Below are 13,425 nucleotides of genomic sequence, written 5' to 3'. Positions count from 1 at the left end.
AATTCTTTTCAGGTATCACAACGGAAGGGAATCAAAGGACACAGGCACACTCAGTGTCAAACAAACAGGCCCCCCAAAGCAGGAATACAATGCAGTCTCATTTTCCAGATTTTGAAGTGTGCATATTGAGAAAGCTTAAAAAAAAATTTAGCAGGGATTGGCAAAATTATTCTATAAAGGCTCAGATAATTATTTAGGTATTTTTGGGGAGGGGGGACATATGGTCTCTTTTAAAAAAATTGGAACTCTGCTGTTATTGCACAAAAGTAGCCAATAATAAGTAGGCAATAATAAGCAAATAAACATGGTTCTGTTGCAATAAAACTTTATTAACAAGGAAAGGTGACCAAGGAGTTTCATTGACAGACTCGTGTCGCAGAGTGTAAGAACCTAGAAGCCATCAGGGCTGGCTTCACAGCTTTCAGGGGTTGACAGGGGCTCCATTCCGTTCCCTCCAGAAAAGGCAAAAATCAATTCTCTTTGTCGTGGCATTAGTTTTGTTTTATCGTGTCCTGTGCCCTGGTGTTTTGATGTGGTGGTGAAGTGGTGCAGTACTGGGCTGGAACCCAGGGGCACTTGACCACTGTTACATCCACACCCCTTTTTACTTTTTGAGACAGAGTCTTGCTAAGTTGCCTGGGTTGACCTCAAACTTGTCATCTTCCCGCCTCAGTTTCCCCAGTCACTGGGATTACAAGTGTGCCCCACTGTACCTGGCTGCTTCTTCCCTCTTTCTGTGTGTATATCTCTCAATGTTTCCATTTTTCTTCTGTCCTCTTGCACTCAAGCCATGAAAGTGTCCAGACTCTTTCATGTTAATAATTCTCCTCCTCCTTCTTTCTCTTATTCTTCAACCCTCCCTCCTCCTCCTCTTTTTCTTCCTTTGTGCTCGAGATTGAAGCCAGGGATGCTTAACCACTGAGCCACATCCCCAGCCTATTTTATACTTTATTCAAAGACAATAACTCATTTATTTATATGTGGTGCTGAGAATCGAACCCAGGAAGCTGCTTAGGGTCTTGCTAAATGTTGAGGCTGGCTTTGAACTTAGATCTTCCTGCCTCGGCCTCCTGAACCGCTGGGATTACAAGTGTCCACCACAGCACCTAGCTTCACATTCATTCTTGCTAACTACTTTCCAGGTCCCTCATCAGTTCTGGGGTAAGAAGTGATGTGCAGTAATGAAAAGATCACTTGTCTGGGTGAACAAGCCAGCAGTCTGCTGCGTATCTTTGGGAAAATTACCTAAGCTCTCCAAGACACTCTTTCCTTATCTAATAAATGAGGGGGTTAACTAACTGGCCTCTGAAATCCCTTCCAGCTGTGAGTTTGTGATTTTAGGAAGCTACAGCATCAACTCTGTGCAACTGTCTGGGGCCATTAATTAAGATGTCACTCACAGACCTTAAGGAAACTGCCAGGAGGCAATAGAAATCCGCTCGTGATCTGTAACTAGCAACCTTCCTAAGGCCTTCACAGCTGAGGGGCAGAGGGTGCCTGTGAACTCAGAGGATGTGAGAGCCCAGCACACTAAGGGGAGAGGAGGAAGACAATCCAGGGAAACCAATTTACATTCTAGGCTGTCATTGCACAGCTACAAAATGCACACAAATATTGACTTAGCTGGAAACAAGATCCCAGGGAGCTACTATTGGAAAGTGGGACACCTTCTCCATCAGATCCTTCATGTGGGGCTTTTCTGGCCATGCCGAGGATACCCTTCAAAGCCCTTCAGATAAATATATGAATAGGTTTGGAGGAAATGTGGCCTTGAGGAGCTAATAAAATAAAATACCAGATCCCAGCATGTGTCAAAGGAAAGCAGTCTCCTCTGAGCAGGGGTGAGGGAGGCCAGGGAAGGAAGGAGAATGAGGTTGGCTGGTGCAGAGGCTGGCACTGGTGGGCTTATGATGAGCAGGGGCCTGGAGCTCTGTCCCTCCCTCCTAGACACAGTCTTGAGGGTGGGGAGGGAATGGAGGAGCCCACATCCTGGCCTCCAGAAGAGCAGTCTTTTATTGCCTGACTCTGCTAAAGTTGTCTCACTTGTGGTCTAAATAACTAACTTACCCATCTGTAAAGGAGCATTCAGAGAAAAACAAAACCCACCCCTGCCCTCAAGTTCAGGTTTCCACGGCACCCAGGGAGGACAGGAGGCTGGGAAGCCATCCCAAGCTGCAGACATGGCCTGAGTTCCGAGGTTCGCTGGGATTAGTGACCGTCTAAAAAAAGGCCAAGAGTTGTTTTTTTGTATTTGAGCTAATGATTTTGCAATTTTGAAAGTTTTTTTTTTTTTTCAAATCAAACAACGAAAACAAAGAATGTGCAACAGAGACTTCTGTGGTCTGCAAAGCCTAAAATATTTACTCTCCGACTCTTTCCAGGAATAGTATGTCAACCTCTACTCCCTCCTCCAGGTCCCTTCCCAGCCTTGAAGGAGGCAAGGATGGCTTTGATCAGCTCCCCAATAACCCCACCCGAGAGCCCCCTGTATGCAGAAATTGTAGTTGTCAGAGCACTGATATTTACAGTCCAGCGAGAAGCTGGCACCATTGCTCACCCCATTAACAAAAAAGAAAGAAAAAGAAAAAATACACTAGGGTGGGGTGAGGGACACATCAGTCTTGGTTCTACTGTATAAAGAGGTAGGCAGAGAGGGAGGAACTGAGAGTAGTCCCAAATCATCTTATTTGCCTTCCTGAGGATCAGAAAGCGGCATCACCCCAGTTGGTTTCTGACGACACCCTACCCCCTAAAGCCCTGGTGATCCCCACCGTCACAGAGGCTGCATCCAAACTATCATATGGTGCCAGCTGACCCTCAGCCCTAGACAAAGGCTCCAGCCTACCACCTCAGCGGGTGACTTTGAAGGGACAGGACTTTGGCCAGCCCTACACTCCTCCCAGACTTTCTCCTAGAACCGGAACCTCTGAGAGTGTCAGAGGCTAAAGACCACAAGAGAGACGGGTCAGAGCAGGCAATGGGGATGCCAACCGAGCGCCCCCACTGCAAGTGGGCTGCGTGACCTCTGTGTTATCATGGAGCCTATTTGGAATTTGGGGGGGCTTAGGGCAGAGTGGAGACAAAGTGACTCTACATCCTGGTGTGTGAAGATTCTGGGTTATTGCAGATAGGAGAACAGTAAACTTGGTCAAAGTGTCTAGCATGTTCCATGAAAAATGTTGCTACTGTCCAGCCAATGCTTTACAGGGTCAGGCGTAACAAGGAAGGTCCAGGTTGGAATCCCAATGTCCACACTAGTGAAAGGCTGCAGTCTTAGAGATTTGAGATGAGACCAGGCTGTGAGCTCATGGGATAATCATCTCAATCTCAGCACTCTGGGGCTCAGTTTCTCTCTCTCTCTCTCTCTCTCTCTCTCTCTCTCTCTCTCTCTCTCTCTCTAATGCTGAGGAATCAAACCCAGACCTCACATATGCTAGGCAAGCACTCTACCATTGAGTTACACCCACAGCTCTTTTTATTTTGAGACAGGGTCTTGCTAAATTTTCCAGGCTGTCCTCAAACTTGTGATCCTCCTGCCTCAGCCCCAGAGTTGCTGGGATTATATAGGGGTGCGCCACCACATCCAGCTTTCTTATCCGTTACAATAAGGAAATGAACAGAAACCTGAGGTGCTTGGATGAGGCTGATTCTAAGGACCTGCGCCTTCCGTACCCAACAAACAGCTCAAACATGCCCGGACTCCACAGATGCTTTGCTGGAAAAGTTGTCACGATCGTTGCTTTCCTTCCCCAAGTCAATCCAATCCCATCCAAATGAGAGACCGCTGGCCTGGCATAAGGGAGAAAGCTTTCCTTCAACTTGTTAGCAGTTTACCAGGGAATCAGGATGGATGGAAAGGTGCTGAGTGTGTGAATTCTCATCTTTGTGCCTTGTGACCAGGGGGGTACCCAAAGAGCTTCGAAATTTTCATCCCCAAACTCCTACCATGCCCACAGCAGATGGTTCAGAAGTCATGGTGCCACAGACTCTCAATGACCTAAATTATCTGTCTTCAATTCCCCCAGCCCAACTGGATATTCCTTAAAGGCAGGAATTGTGTCTTGACCTTCTTTGTCTCTAGCAGAGCACAGTCTTCTAGATATGCGGTGGGAGATCCATCCATGTCTGCTTAGCGACTTGATTAAAATCAAGAGAGGTAATGCTGAATTTGACATGGAGCATGAGTCCAGGTGAGCTAATCTCTAAATTTGCTGGGTGATGACTGGATGCCATTCTTCAGTCCAAGGCTCAATCAAGCTTCTCTTGTCCTGGCTGTGATCCCTAAGACCTATCGTGTGACCTGGACAGCAAAAAACAGAGGAAGGTTAGAGAAGACAAGGTGGATCCATTCCAGTGTGCCAGAGACTCTCCAGGATATGCAGGTCACATTGCTGCTGGTCCCTTGCTCCTGAAGCAGTCCAGGCTGGGAAAGTGGCCAGGTGGACCATGCAAACGTAAATCAGGCACACTTTACCCACTATTTGCTTCCAGGTCACTGTACAAATTGCAAGCACAGTGTAGGCTTCATGGGCTAAAAGCCTAAACATATAATGTGGCGACAAATGTCACAAGCTCTGTGGTGGGTCTCACTCTCATCTAGGCTTAGGTATATTCAGAATGGCTGTCTCCTTTCTCTGCCTACAGATAAGATGCTCTATATCTAGTCAAACTCCCTGCTCCATATTGTTCTGTGCTCTGGGAAAATGGTTGCTTTCTTCAAAACTGTAGAGGCTGCCTTTCCTTGTCTTCTTGTTTGTTTGCCTGTTTGATGTGTGTGGTGATGGGTACGGAATGTAGAAGGCAGTGCCTTGGCTGGCCCCGCAGTGTCACTCATCTGTACAAATGGTGATGACAGAGAGATGCAACTAATTAACCATGACACGCATGGCATTGCTAACAACTTTGATAAAATTTTAATTACCCCTTGTTTCATGGGGCAGGCAACAAACCATGAAAATAATAATCCTCTTGGGTGCTGTCACAGCAGACAGAGCAATTTGACTAGAGGAAGGGAGGTGTGAACTGTAAGGAGTTTAGAATTGTGGGAATGGGGGGACAGTCCATGGAGAAGTGGTGGGCAGAGTAGCTACTATACCTGGAATTCAGGTAGGAGGAGAGACTCCTCCCTGAATTATCTAGATAGTTTCCCCAATTCCCCACTTTGTTTGTATAGACTTGATGTTTTCCAGAAGCAAACTCACTGTAGGCAAAGAAGAGAAACCAAGGCATATGGACATCAAAAAATCTGCCAGAAAGACACTCCTGGATTTCTGATCCAGAGCCCTAACACCAGTCCCCAGAGTCTGACCGTACATGGAAGGACCACCTGGGGATGCAGTGAGTATCTCACTGCTCACAGATACCACCTTGGGTCATGCCATCCTGGATCCCCAGGGCTCCTGTGCTCCCTTGGCTGCCCCAGGTGAAAGGGGAAGAAGAGGAGTAGAATGAGGTGTCCACCTGGATACCTTAGTGGTTTTGACTTTGTGTCCACTGCTGCAGCTCCATCCCGACAGGTCCGGGAGCACCTTACACTCCTCCCCTGGCAGGCAGGGCTCCATCTGACACCACCACCTCTGCAGGACGATGGAGGCTGTTGGGGCAGGAGGCAGGAGTGCAGCTCTAAGCTCTCTGCGAGCACAGCCGGCAGTCAAGAGGGGGGGTCTGCGAATGAGGTACACATTTCCACACACCCCTGGCATGGAGTCCCGTGTTTCCCTTGTCTTCCGCCCTACGCTGGGCTGCCCAGAGAGGCAGAACTATTGAGGCCTGGGGACATACCCCTACCAACTTTAATCCTACGGGTCCTAGCATCTCACCAAAGACATCAAGGGGGAATGGAGGCAGGTGAAGTTGCCTCTGAGGCAACCATGTCATTGGCAGAGTCACCAATCTGCAGCTTGGTGTGTGTGAGCAACTATGCACCAGGTGCAGAGGTCCACAGACCAGGAGGGCACAAGCTGGCATGCATGTGATCACAGTGGGCGTGGTGACTCGGATGCCACTTAAGGGTGAGAACAGAAGCCAGAGTGGGTAGGTAGGAAAGGGTGATGTGAAGGCACACACGTGTCCATGTAAAGCCAGGGGTGGGAACGAGAGTAGAGCATGTGGAAGAGAGAGCAGTAGGTGAAGAGCCCACGTCTGAAAGGCTGTGTGTGGCAGAAAGCCTAAAGTATGAGGGAACGTGTCTGTCGGTGTGGGCTGGGCAGTGAGGGCCAGCACACGACAAGAGCTTTCCTTATCTACGACACAGAGATAGTCATATCTGCCCTCCTGTCCCCCAGAGGGTGCCCCATCATTTGAGACTCTGATCATGAAAGCCCTGAGATGGGGATGAAATTGGATCCCCGGCAGATGGCAAGGCCCAACCAGACCTCCTTATCTCTCTGCTCAGAGTCCCCCTGACCAGGGCCTGGCTTCTCACTCACCATCCACACAGGAGGGCTTTGCCCGCGTAGTGCCAGCCACCTGGCCGGAAAAGCAGGAGCATTTTACGGTCTGGGAGCGCTCCTCGATGCGGTTCCTGTTGCAGCAGCGGTGAGCAGCGATCACCTCACAGGTGCCCTGCTTTACAAGGACTGGTGGGGCCAGCCACCTCAGGTCAGGTCCCCAGCCCAGGCCTCCAGCCCTGCTCCCCTCCCACCCACCTGCTGGTCCTTGAGCCCCTTCTACCTGCTAGGGAGAAGGCCTTTCCTTCCTTCCTTTCTTGTTTGTGTGTGTTGGGCAGGAAGTACTAGGGATTGAACCCAGAAGCACTCTACCACTGAGCCGCACCCCAGCCCTTTATATTTTATTGGGAGATGGGGTCTCGCTAAATTGCTGAGGCTGGCTTCAACTTGCCTCAGCCTCGGAAGTCACTGGGATTACAGGTGTGCACCACTACACTGGCTGGGGGAAGGTTATTTAAGAGATTTCCAGGGCTGTGGTTTTAGCTCACTGATGGACCATGTGCCCAGCAGCATCAAGTCCTGGGTTCGGTCCCCAGCATCACACATAGAAAAATCCAATGGCAGGGGAGAAAGAAGCAGATGAAATCTTCTTGCTCTTCCCCAGTGAAGGACGCACTCATCACCCTTTGGCAGACCCTGGCTCGGAGCAGAAGAAAACTAAAGTCCCACCGCACCAGGTCCCGCCCCCACCTCCCTGCATTCTCAGGGTGAGGGCAAGGGCCCCAGGGCTTACAGTGCGTGGGGAGGATCATCCGCTTATATAGGCTTTAGCCATCCCAGAAGGAAAACCCCAGAATTAGGCCAGGAGACGAGACTTAAGCCCCCACCCGAGGGCCTCTCTCCCTGCAGAACACCTTCTGGCCTGGAAGGGACAGAGAGCGGTGGGTCTGCCCAGCCATCCTCCTGGCGGGGATAGCAGAAGGGAGCAGTTGCCTGGGTGATGAACAGAGGAGGAGCCAGAACCCTGAAACCTATGGATTTTACTCTGCCTCCGAGATCAGCTCGCTGTGTGGAACAGGGTGGGGTGTTATCCAGTTTTCCAGGTGTGCTGGAAAACCTCCTTCCCAGTCCCTGCCGCCTCCCGCTAACCTGTGGCAGTGGGAGGCTGCGAGGAAGCAGAGGCCAGGAGAGTCCACAGCCATGTCAGGCACAGTGCCAGCAGCCAGTGGCCCGCGTTCCAGTTCTGCGCGGCTCTTTCACTCATCCTGTGGAGAGAAGGGCACACCTCGCACAGCTCCAGGCAGGAGGGGCTCTCCTAGTGCCCAGCCCCAGTCGCTTCTCTGTGCTATGCTCTCTGGGAGCCAAGGGTGGGTAAGATGCTCACCTTGTCCCCAGGCAGCTCACAGCCTGGAACAAAGTCACTGTAGGAAGCGATGGATGCCACAGAGAACAGAGGAGCAGGAAAGGAGGACCTGAGGAGGAAGTGACATTTAAAAGGGGTCTTAGAGCTGGGCACAGTGGCACACACCTGTAATCCCAGCGGCTTGCGGCGAGTCTGAGGCAAGAGGATCCAGAGTTCAGAGGCAGCCTCAGCAAAAAGCCAGGCGCTAAGCAACTTAGTGAGACCCTGTCTCTAAGTAAAAAACAAAATAGGGCTGGGAATGTGGCTCAGTGGTCTAGTGCCCCTGAGTTCAATCCCTGGTATCACCCAAAATTTTTTTAAAAAGGGGGGCTGTGGTGTAGGAGGACCAATCATGCTAACTCCCCCGCCTTTTTTTTTTTTTTGAGTTCTTAACCCAGGCATGCTCTTGAATCCTTCATGACTATTCCACAAAGTAGGATAGTTATTACCTATTTTATAGATGAGCAAACGGAAACTCAAAAAGTCTGGACACAACCCAAACAGCCACCAGTGAAGGACTGGCTAAATGCATTGAAGAGAAATCTGTACCAGGGCAGTCTCTTCCAAACAGCTATGGAAACACAATGGGAAAAGCTTTATATAATGATGCATGCAGTGATCTCCAATGATAATCCACTGTTAAGCGGGGGCAGCAACATGTGGGACGATGTGTATAAAATGTGTAAAAGAGAGGGATTATTTATGCTGCTTGAATAGGCATAAACTAGCTCTGGAGCCACATGTGGTGGTCTGTACCTGTAAATCTCAGCAACTCTGGAGGCTGAGGCAGGATTGCAAGTTGGAGGTCAGCCAGGGCAACTTAGTGAGAGCTTGTCTCAAAATACAATAAAAAGGGCATGCACTTCGGAGGCCACATAAGTCTGGCTGAAGATTCCTTAAATGGTGTGTCCTGCAGTGTCCTGTTAGTAGGTTCTACACCAGGCTCCGCATGTTATTGGTGTAGGGTCCATATTTTAATACTGTTCCTAACATTTCATTTAATAGCAAGATGTCTTTGACTTGATTTTATTCTTTGTAATTCTAGAAATGAGATTGTAGTTTAGCCATTACTGGTATTTTTTAAAAAAGGGATATGACTTCTTGCACAGCCGTTCAAAAAAGAAACAAGCTTCAGTTCTCAATGCTGACCTTTCTTTTTCAGGTACAAGTTTTCTAGCTCAGACAACTGAGAAAAACTATAGATCATTCTTGAGGCATTGGGTACACGCCGTTTTTCTACATTGCAGGCAGATTGGGCTGTGATGGGTGGTGTGCAGGCAGATACAGGATCTGACAGCCTGGTATGTTCTGTACTAAAAGGTTACTTTGTATCAGAAAGTTTTAGTACAACAAAATAAAGGTCAATTTCAGGAAAAATAATTAAAAATAAAAAGGGCCAAGGAGGTAGCTGGCAATAGAGTAGCCCTGAGTTCAATCACTAATATCACACACACACACACACACACACACACACACACACACACACACACAAAACACCAAACCACACCAAGCAAAAACGTCAAAAAATTAGCTATGGAAAAAACAGGAATAACATTGTTTGCCATTAAGAAGGAAAAGTGGTTGGCTGAGAAAGAAGATGACTTATTTTTCTACCAATTTCTTTTTTACTCCCTATTTATTTGTACCAGGGATTGGACCCAGGGATACTTAACCACTGAGCCACATCCCCTGCTTCACCCTTTATATTTATTTGTTTTTTTTGTTTGTTTGTTTATTTTGAGAAAGGGTCTTGCTAAATTGCTTAAGGCCTCCTTAAGTTGCTGAGGATGACCACGAACTTGCGTCTTCCTGCCTCAGGGAGTTGCTGGGATAACAGGTGTGCACCACCATACCGGGCTCTTTTTCATTTTTTGAGTGTCAAACCTGGGGAATGTAGTGGCCATTTAATTTAAACAATATTTACATTTAAAAATGAAAAGAAGGCTAATGGAAGGCACATGATTTGCCAAGGTCAGGCAGCATGGGGGTGGCAGGGGCCAGAACCCAGCAATCTTCCCTATGCCCATCCACCACCTTGCTTCTGAGCCAAACTCTCTTCCCCTTTCCTTATCCTCCTCCATCCTTGGTGGTTCAAACTCCCAAATCTGTTCCAGAGAGTGGGCTAGAAATGGAGGGAATTCCATCTGGGAAGTATTGGTACACAATGGCTGGGAGCTGCAAAGCCAAAGATGGGGGCAAAAGCAGTCTCAGGAGGCATCAGGGTCTCAAGCTCAGGGATAGACCCCGTCACTGCCTCTGTTGTTGCTCAGCTATCCCTTGGGTCACTATTGACCTCCCTCAAGTGCCAGCACAATTTTGAGAGTATCAGGGATCAACCAAATGCCAGGACCCAGCTGCTCTCTTAGAATAAAATGCCCGATCTCTGCCCACCCCTCACACTTCAAATCTTCAACTGTTTCTTCACTTACCTTTTGTTGGGATCTTTTAGCTTCAGTCTGCTCATCTGCTGGTCTCAGACTCACTCCACCTGGACAAGTAGGAAAGATTTCAGTGAGTTGTGAGGTCTAGAGGGAGCCCGGGCCCTGGTGTGGTAGGGTAAAGGAAGGCTTGGGAGAAGGCAAGGGGGTGGGCTGGCCGGAGTCCAGTTCTGAAGCTGTTCTAGGCAGGGGCAGAGTCTCTTCCTCTGGCTTGGGAATAGTCCTTACAGAGTCAGGATGAGCCTGGGACCAGTGGCCAGGGAGCTTCAATGTCACAGGAGTGAAGCAGCGGTAGGAGGGGTCTAAGAATCAGCACTGTCATCTCTCTGATCTTGGGACAGAGCTGAGGATCAGGGGAGGGTTCTAAGCAGAATCTGCCAGATAGATTCCTGCTGGGATAGACCTCTGGGGAGGATTCCTGAGCCCTGAATCCTGTTTGCCTCTACCACCAATGTCCCATGGCATTTGCTTCCTGGACTTACTTACAGCTGGCTCAATTCTGCCACTGTTACCCTCTTTCTCACCCCACAGAGCCAGAATGGGGGTGCAGCAGGTCTCTGAACTGCAGGCCACAGCTCCCCAACATTTTCTCCTAAGTACTCCTCCTTTTTCAGCCTCCTAAGGAGGCAGAAGTAAAACACAGGATGGTGAGGCCCGGGAAGGAAGAGAACCCTGCCTCCTAGCTCCCAGCAACAAGGGTCCTAAAAAGGGGAATGAAGGTGTTCAGAGGAAGTGAGGCAATGCCCTGGGGATAGGTATGCTCCCACCTTTCTGGATGTATCTCTTTCCTGAATAGGTCTCTCCTCTCTCCGCCCCTATCAGGAAACCTCATCTCCATTATTAGAAATGCAGCTTCTCCCAGGTGAGGGGTGCTGGGGATTGAACCCAGGGTCTCAGGAATGCTAGACAAGGGCTCTACTACTGAGCTACATGCTCAGCCTGTCTCAGGTGATCTTGTTTCTGAGCTTCCAGACCCTCCAATCCCACTCACCTGGTCTCTCTTATGAACCCCAAGACTCAAAAGACCTGGGGGAGGGGAGAGGATTGGGGCTAGAGGAAGCTGCAGAAAGCTTCTGGGAATTTTTCTTCAACTTCTATGCGCTACCTCAGTTTCCCAGCCTGTTTTCCCCTGCTCCAACCCATGCTAGAGTGAGACTGAGTGAGCAGCCTGCACACCAACAAGGAGTTGAAGACCACAAGAACCTCCAACTTTCCCCAACCTACCCTCACCCAACTCCAGTGTCCACTTGGTCCTCCAAAATTCTGAGCACTCTCACAGGGACCTACCTGTCCTTACAGAGGTGCCCACTGTTCAACCTGATGGCCTGAGGTCCGCGCTGCCTCTCTGAACCTGGGACCAAGACTCAGAAAAAGCAGACTACTGTCGGGTGCGGCCAGTTTGAATGCCGTCTAGTCCGGGGCTCTGTCTGCGTCCGTCACCAAGTTGCTGCGCCCCCAGGAGACGGCGGGGCTCTGGCCAAACCCGCATCACCGAAGCGGCGGTGATGAGAGCCCTGGGCCCGGTTCCGATCGCCCTGCGGGGCTCAGTCGGATCCTCTGCGATCCTCCCGCCTGAAGGCCGGGGAGCGTGCTGCGGCCGCTGCAGCCTCGGCGCCGGTGCCGCCCCACTCCTCCAGCCCTGCACCAGCCGCCGCTTCCTTCGGGACAGCGCGGGGCGCTCGGCGGGGCTCGCGGGCACAGCCGGCACGCAGCGGCCCCTGGCGGCTCAGGACAGGAGGAGGGAGGGGAGAACCACTGGCCCCTACGGATTCGGCCAGATGGGTAACCCCGAGGAGGTCCTCCAAAAACCTGCAGGTCTCCCGACGCCTGGTTCTGTGGCTCAGGGGAAGGAGGTGATGCTCGGAGGTGAAGGGCGGCGGCGGGCTGGGGGTGGCGGTGGGGCGCTGGAAGTGAGGAGGCATTGCCCGGACCTGCAGGGTGTCTGGAGCTTTGAAGATTCCAGAACTGCATCGTCCAGTTGGGTAGTCGCTAGCCGCATATTATTTAAATTTAAATTTAAAACTCATTAAAACTGTACTTAGCACTCAAATGCTATTTAAAGTGTCCAGTAGCCACAAGAAACTAGGGACAAGTGTGTTGGGCAGAGCAGATATAGAACGTTCCCATGGTTGCACAAAGTTGTTCCCTGTCCTCCTCCTACTAGGGATTGATCAGGGGGCCCTCTACTAGAGTTACATCCCTGATCCTTTTTATTTTGAAAGGAGGTCTTTTTTTGAGGGGGATATATATGTGTATATATATATATGTATATGTGTGTATATGTATATATGTGTGTATATATGTATATATATATATATATTTAATTTGTTTTTAGATATACATGACAGTAGGGTATATAGATGAGGGCTGGCCTCAATATTCACCATTAAATCCAGCTACAAAGTTCTTTTCAGCAGTCCTCTCCTAGATTGATATCTGGAAGGCAATATTTCTACCCCAGAAATGGTATCCTTAGTGACAGGCAGGAGGGCTATAATAGGCTGGTGAATGGTCCCTATGGATGATGGGTGTGAGTCTCAACTTGGGAACCAAATTCTGGGACCCAGTGTCAGCATCAGAAAAAAACTGTAATATAATTTCCACTGTCGATTTATTTATTTATTTAGGTACTGGAGATTGGACCTAGGGGTGCTTTACCACTGAGATACATCCCCAGTCCTTTTGAAATTTGTTATTTTGAGACAGGGTCTCACTAAGTTGCTTTGGGCCTTGTTAAATAGCTGGGGCTGGCCTCCAACTTGCCATTCTCCTTCCAAGCCACTGGGATTACAGGCACGCACCACTATGCCTGGCAACTGTATAATTCTTTGTAAGGTTATGTTTTGTATGTGAAAAGTACTAGGAAAATAAAGGGCAAAGGGGTTCTGTGAGTTTTTCTCTTCATAGGAGGGACATACCTCTTACTGTAACAGGGCTCTGGGGTTGGGGTAATGTGGAGGGAAAAGGCAAGGAGGAAGAAATGGCAAGCAAAGTATCCCTGACACATCAAATAATAAAAATAATAGGCCCTGAACCCCTGCATGTGGACTGTGAACCCCTGCATGTGGAGAGCCTTGAGGCTCTCCAGTCCCCCTTCATGGCTAGACATTATCCGTCTGAACTGAGAAAAACATCCCACAGATTTGCTCCTTCCCAGCCTGCTACCTTTCTCCTCTCACCTTCTGCCACCTTGGGA

General features: G+C 49.5%; 1 protein-coding gene across 7 annotated transcripts; it reads right to left on the bottom strand.

The window, feature by feature from the left end:
* Positions 1–308: 308 nt before the first annotated feature.
* Positions 309–11,919, bottom strand: Tafa3 (TAFA chemokine like family member 3). Of its 7 annotated transcripts, none has more exons than XM_021734780.3 (8): positions 11,517–11,919; positions 10,221–10,279; positions 8,241–8,362; positions 7,774–7,861; positions 7,539–7,654; positions 6,429–6,578; positions 5,469–5,593; positions 309–4,300 (listed from the first exon to the last, which is right to left on the bottom strand). In XM_021734780.3, exons 5-8 carry the CDS (start codon positions 7,651–7,653, stop codon positions 4,289–4,291), a joined length of 402 nt encoding a protein of 133 aa, XP_021590455.1. In that variant the 5' UTR covers position 7,654; positions 7,774–7,861; positions 8,241–8,362; positions 10,221–10,279; positions 11,517–11,919; the 3' UTR covers positions 309–4,288. The 7 variants fall into 7 exon arrangements, with proteins under 7 accessions (XP_021590455.1, XP_077883156.1, XP_021590456.1 ...); XM_078027030.1 differs by lacking the exon at positions 11,517–11,919 and adding an exon at positions 10,997–11,015; XM_021734781.3 differs by lacking the exon at positions 11,517–11,919 and adding an exon at positions 10,458–10,647.
* Positions 11,920–13,425: the final 1,506 nt, after the last annotated feature.

This window comes from Ictidomys tridecemlineatus, chromosome 11, assembly GCF_052094955.1.
Source record: "Ictidomys tridecemlineatus isolate mIctTri1 chromosome 11, mIctTri1.hap1, whole genome shotgun sequence".
Lineage (NCBI taxonomy): Eukaryota > Metazoa > Chordata > Mammalia > Rodentia > Sciuridae > Ictidomys > Ictidomys tridecemlineatus.
This window is presented reverse-complemented; position numbering and strand designations above follow the sequence as displayed.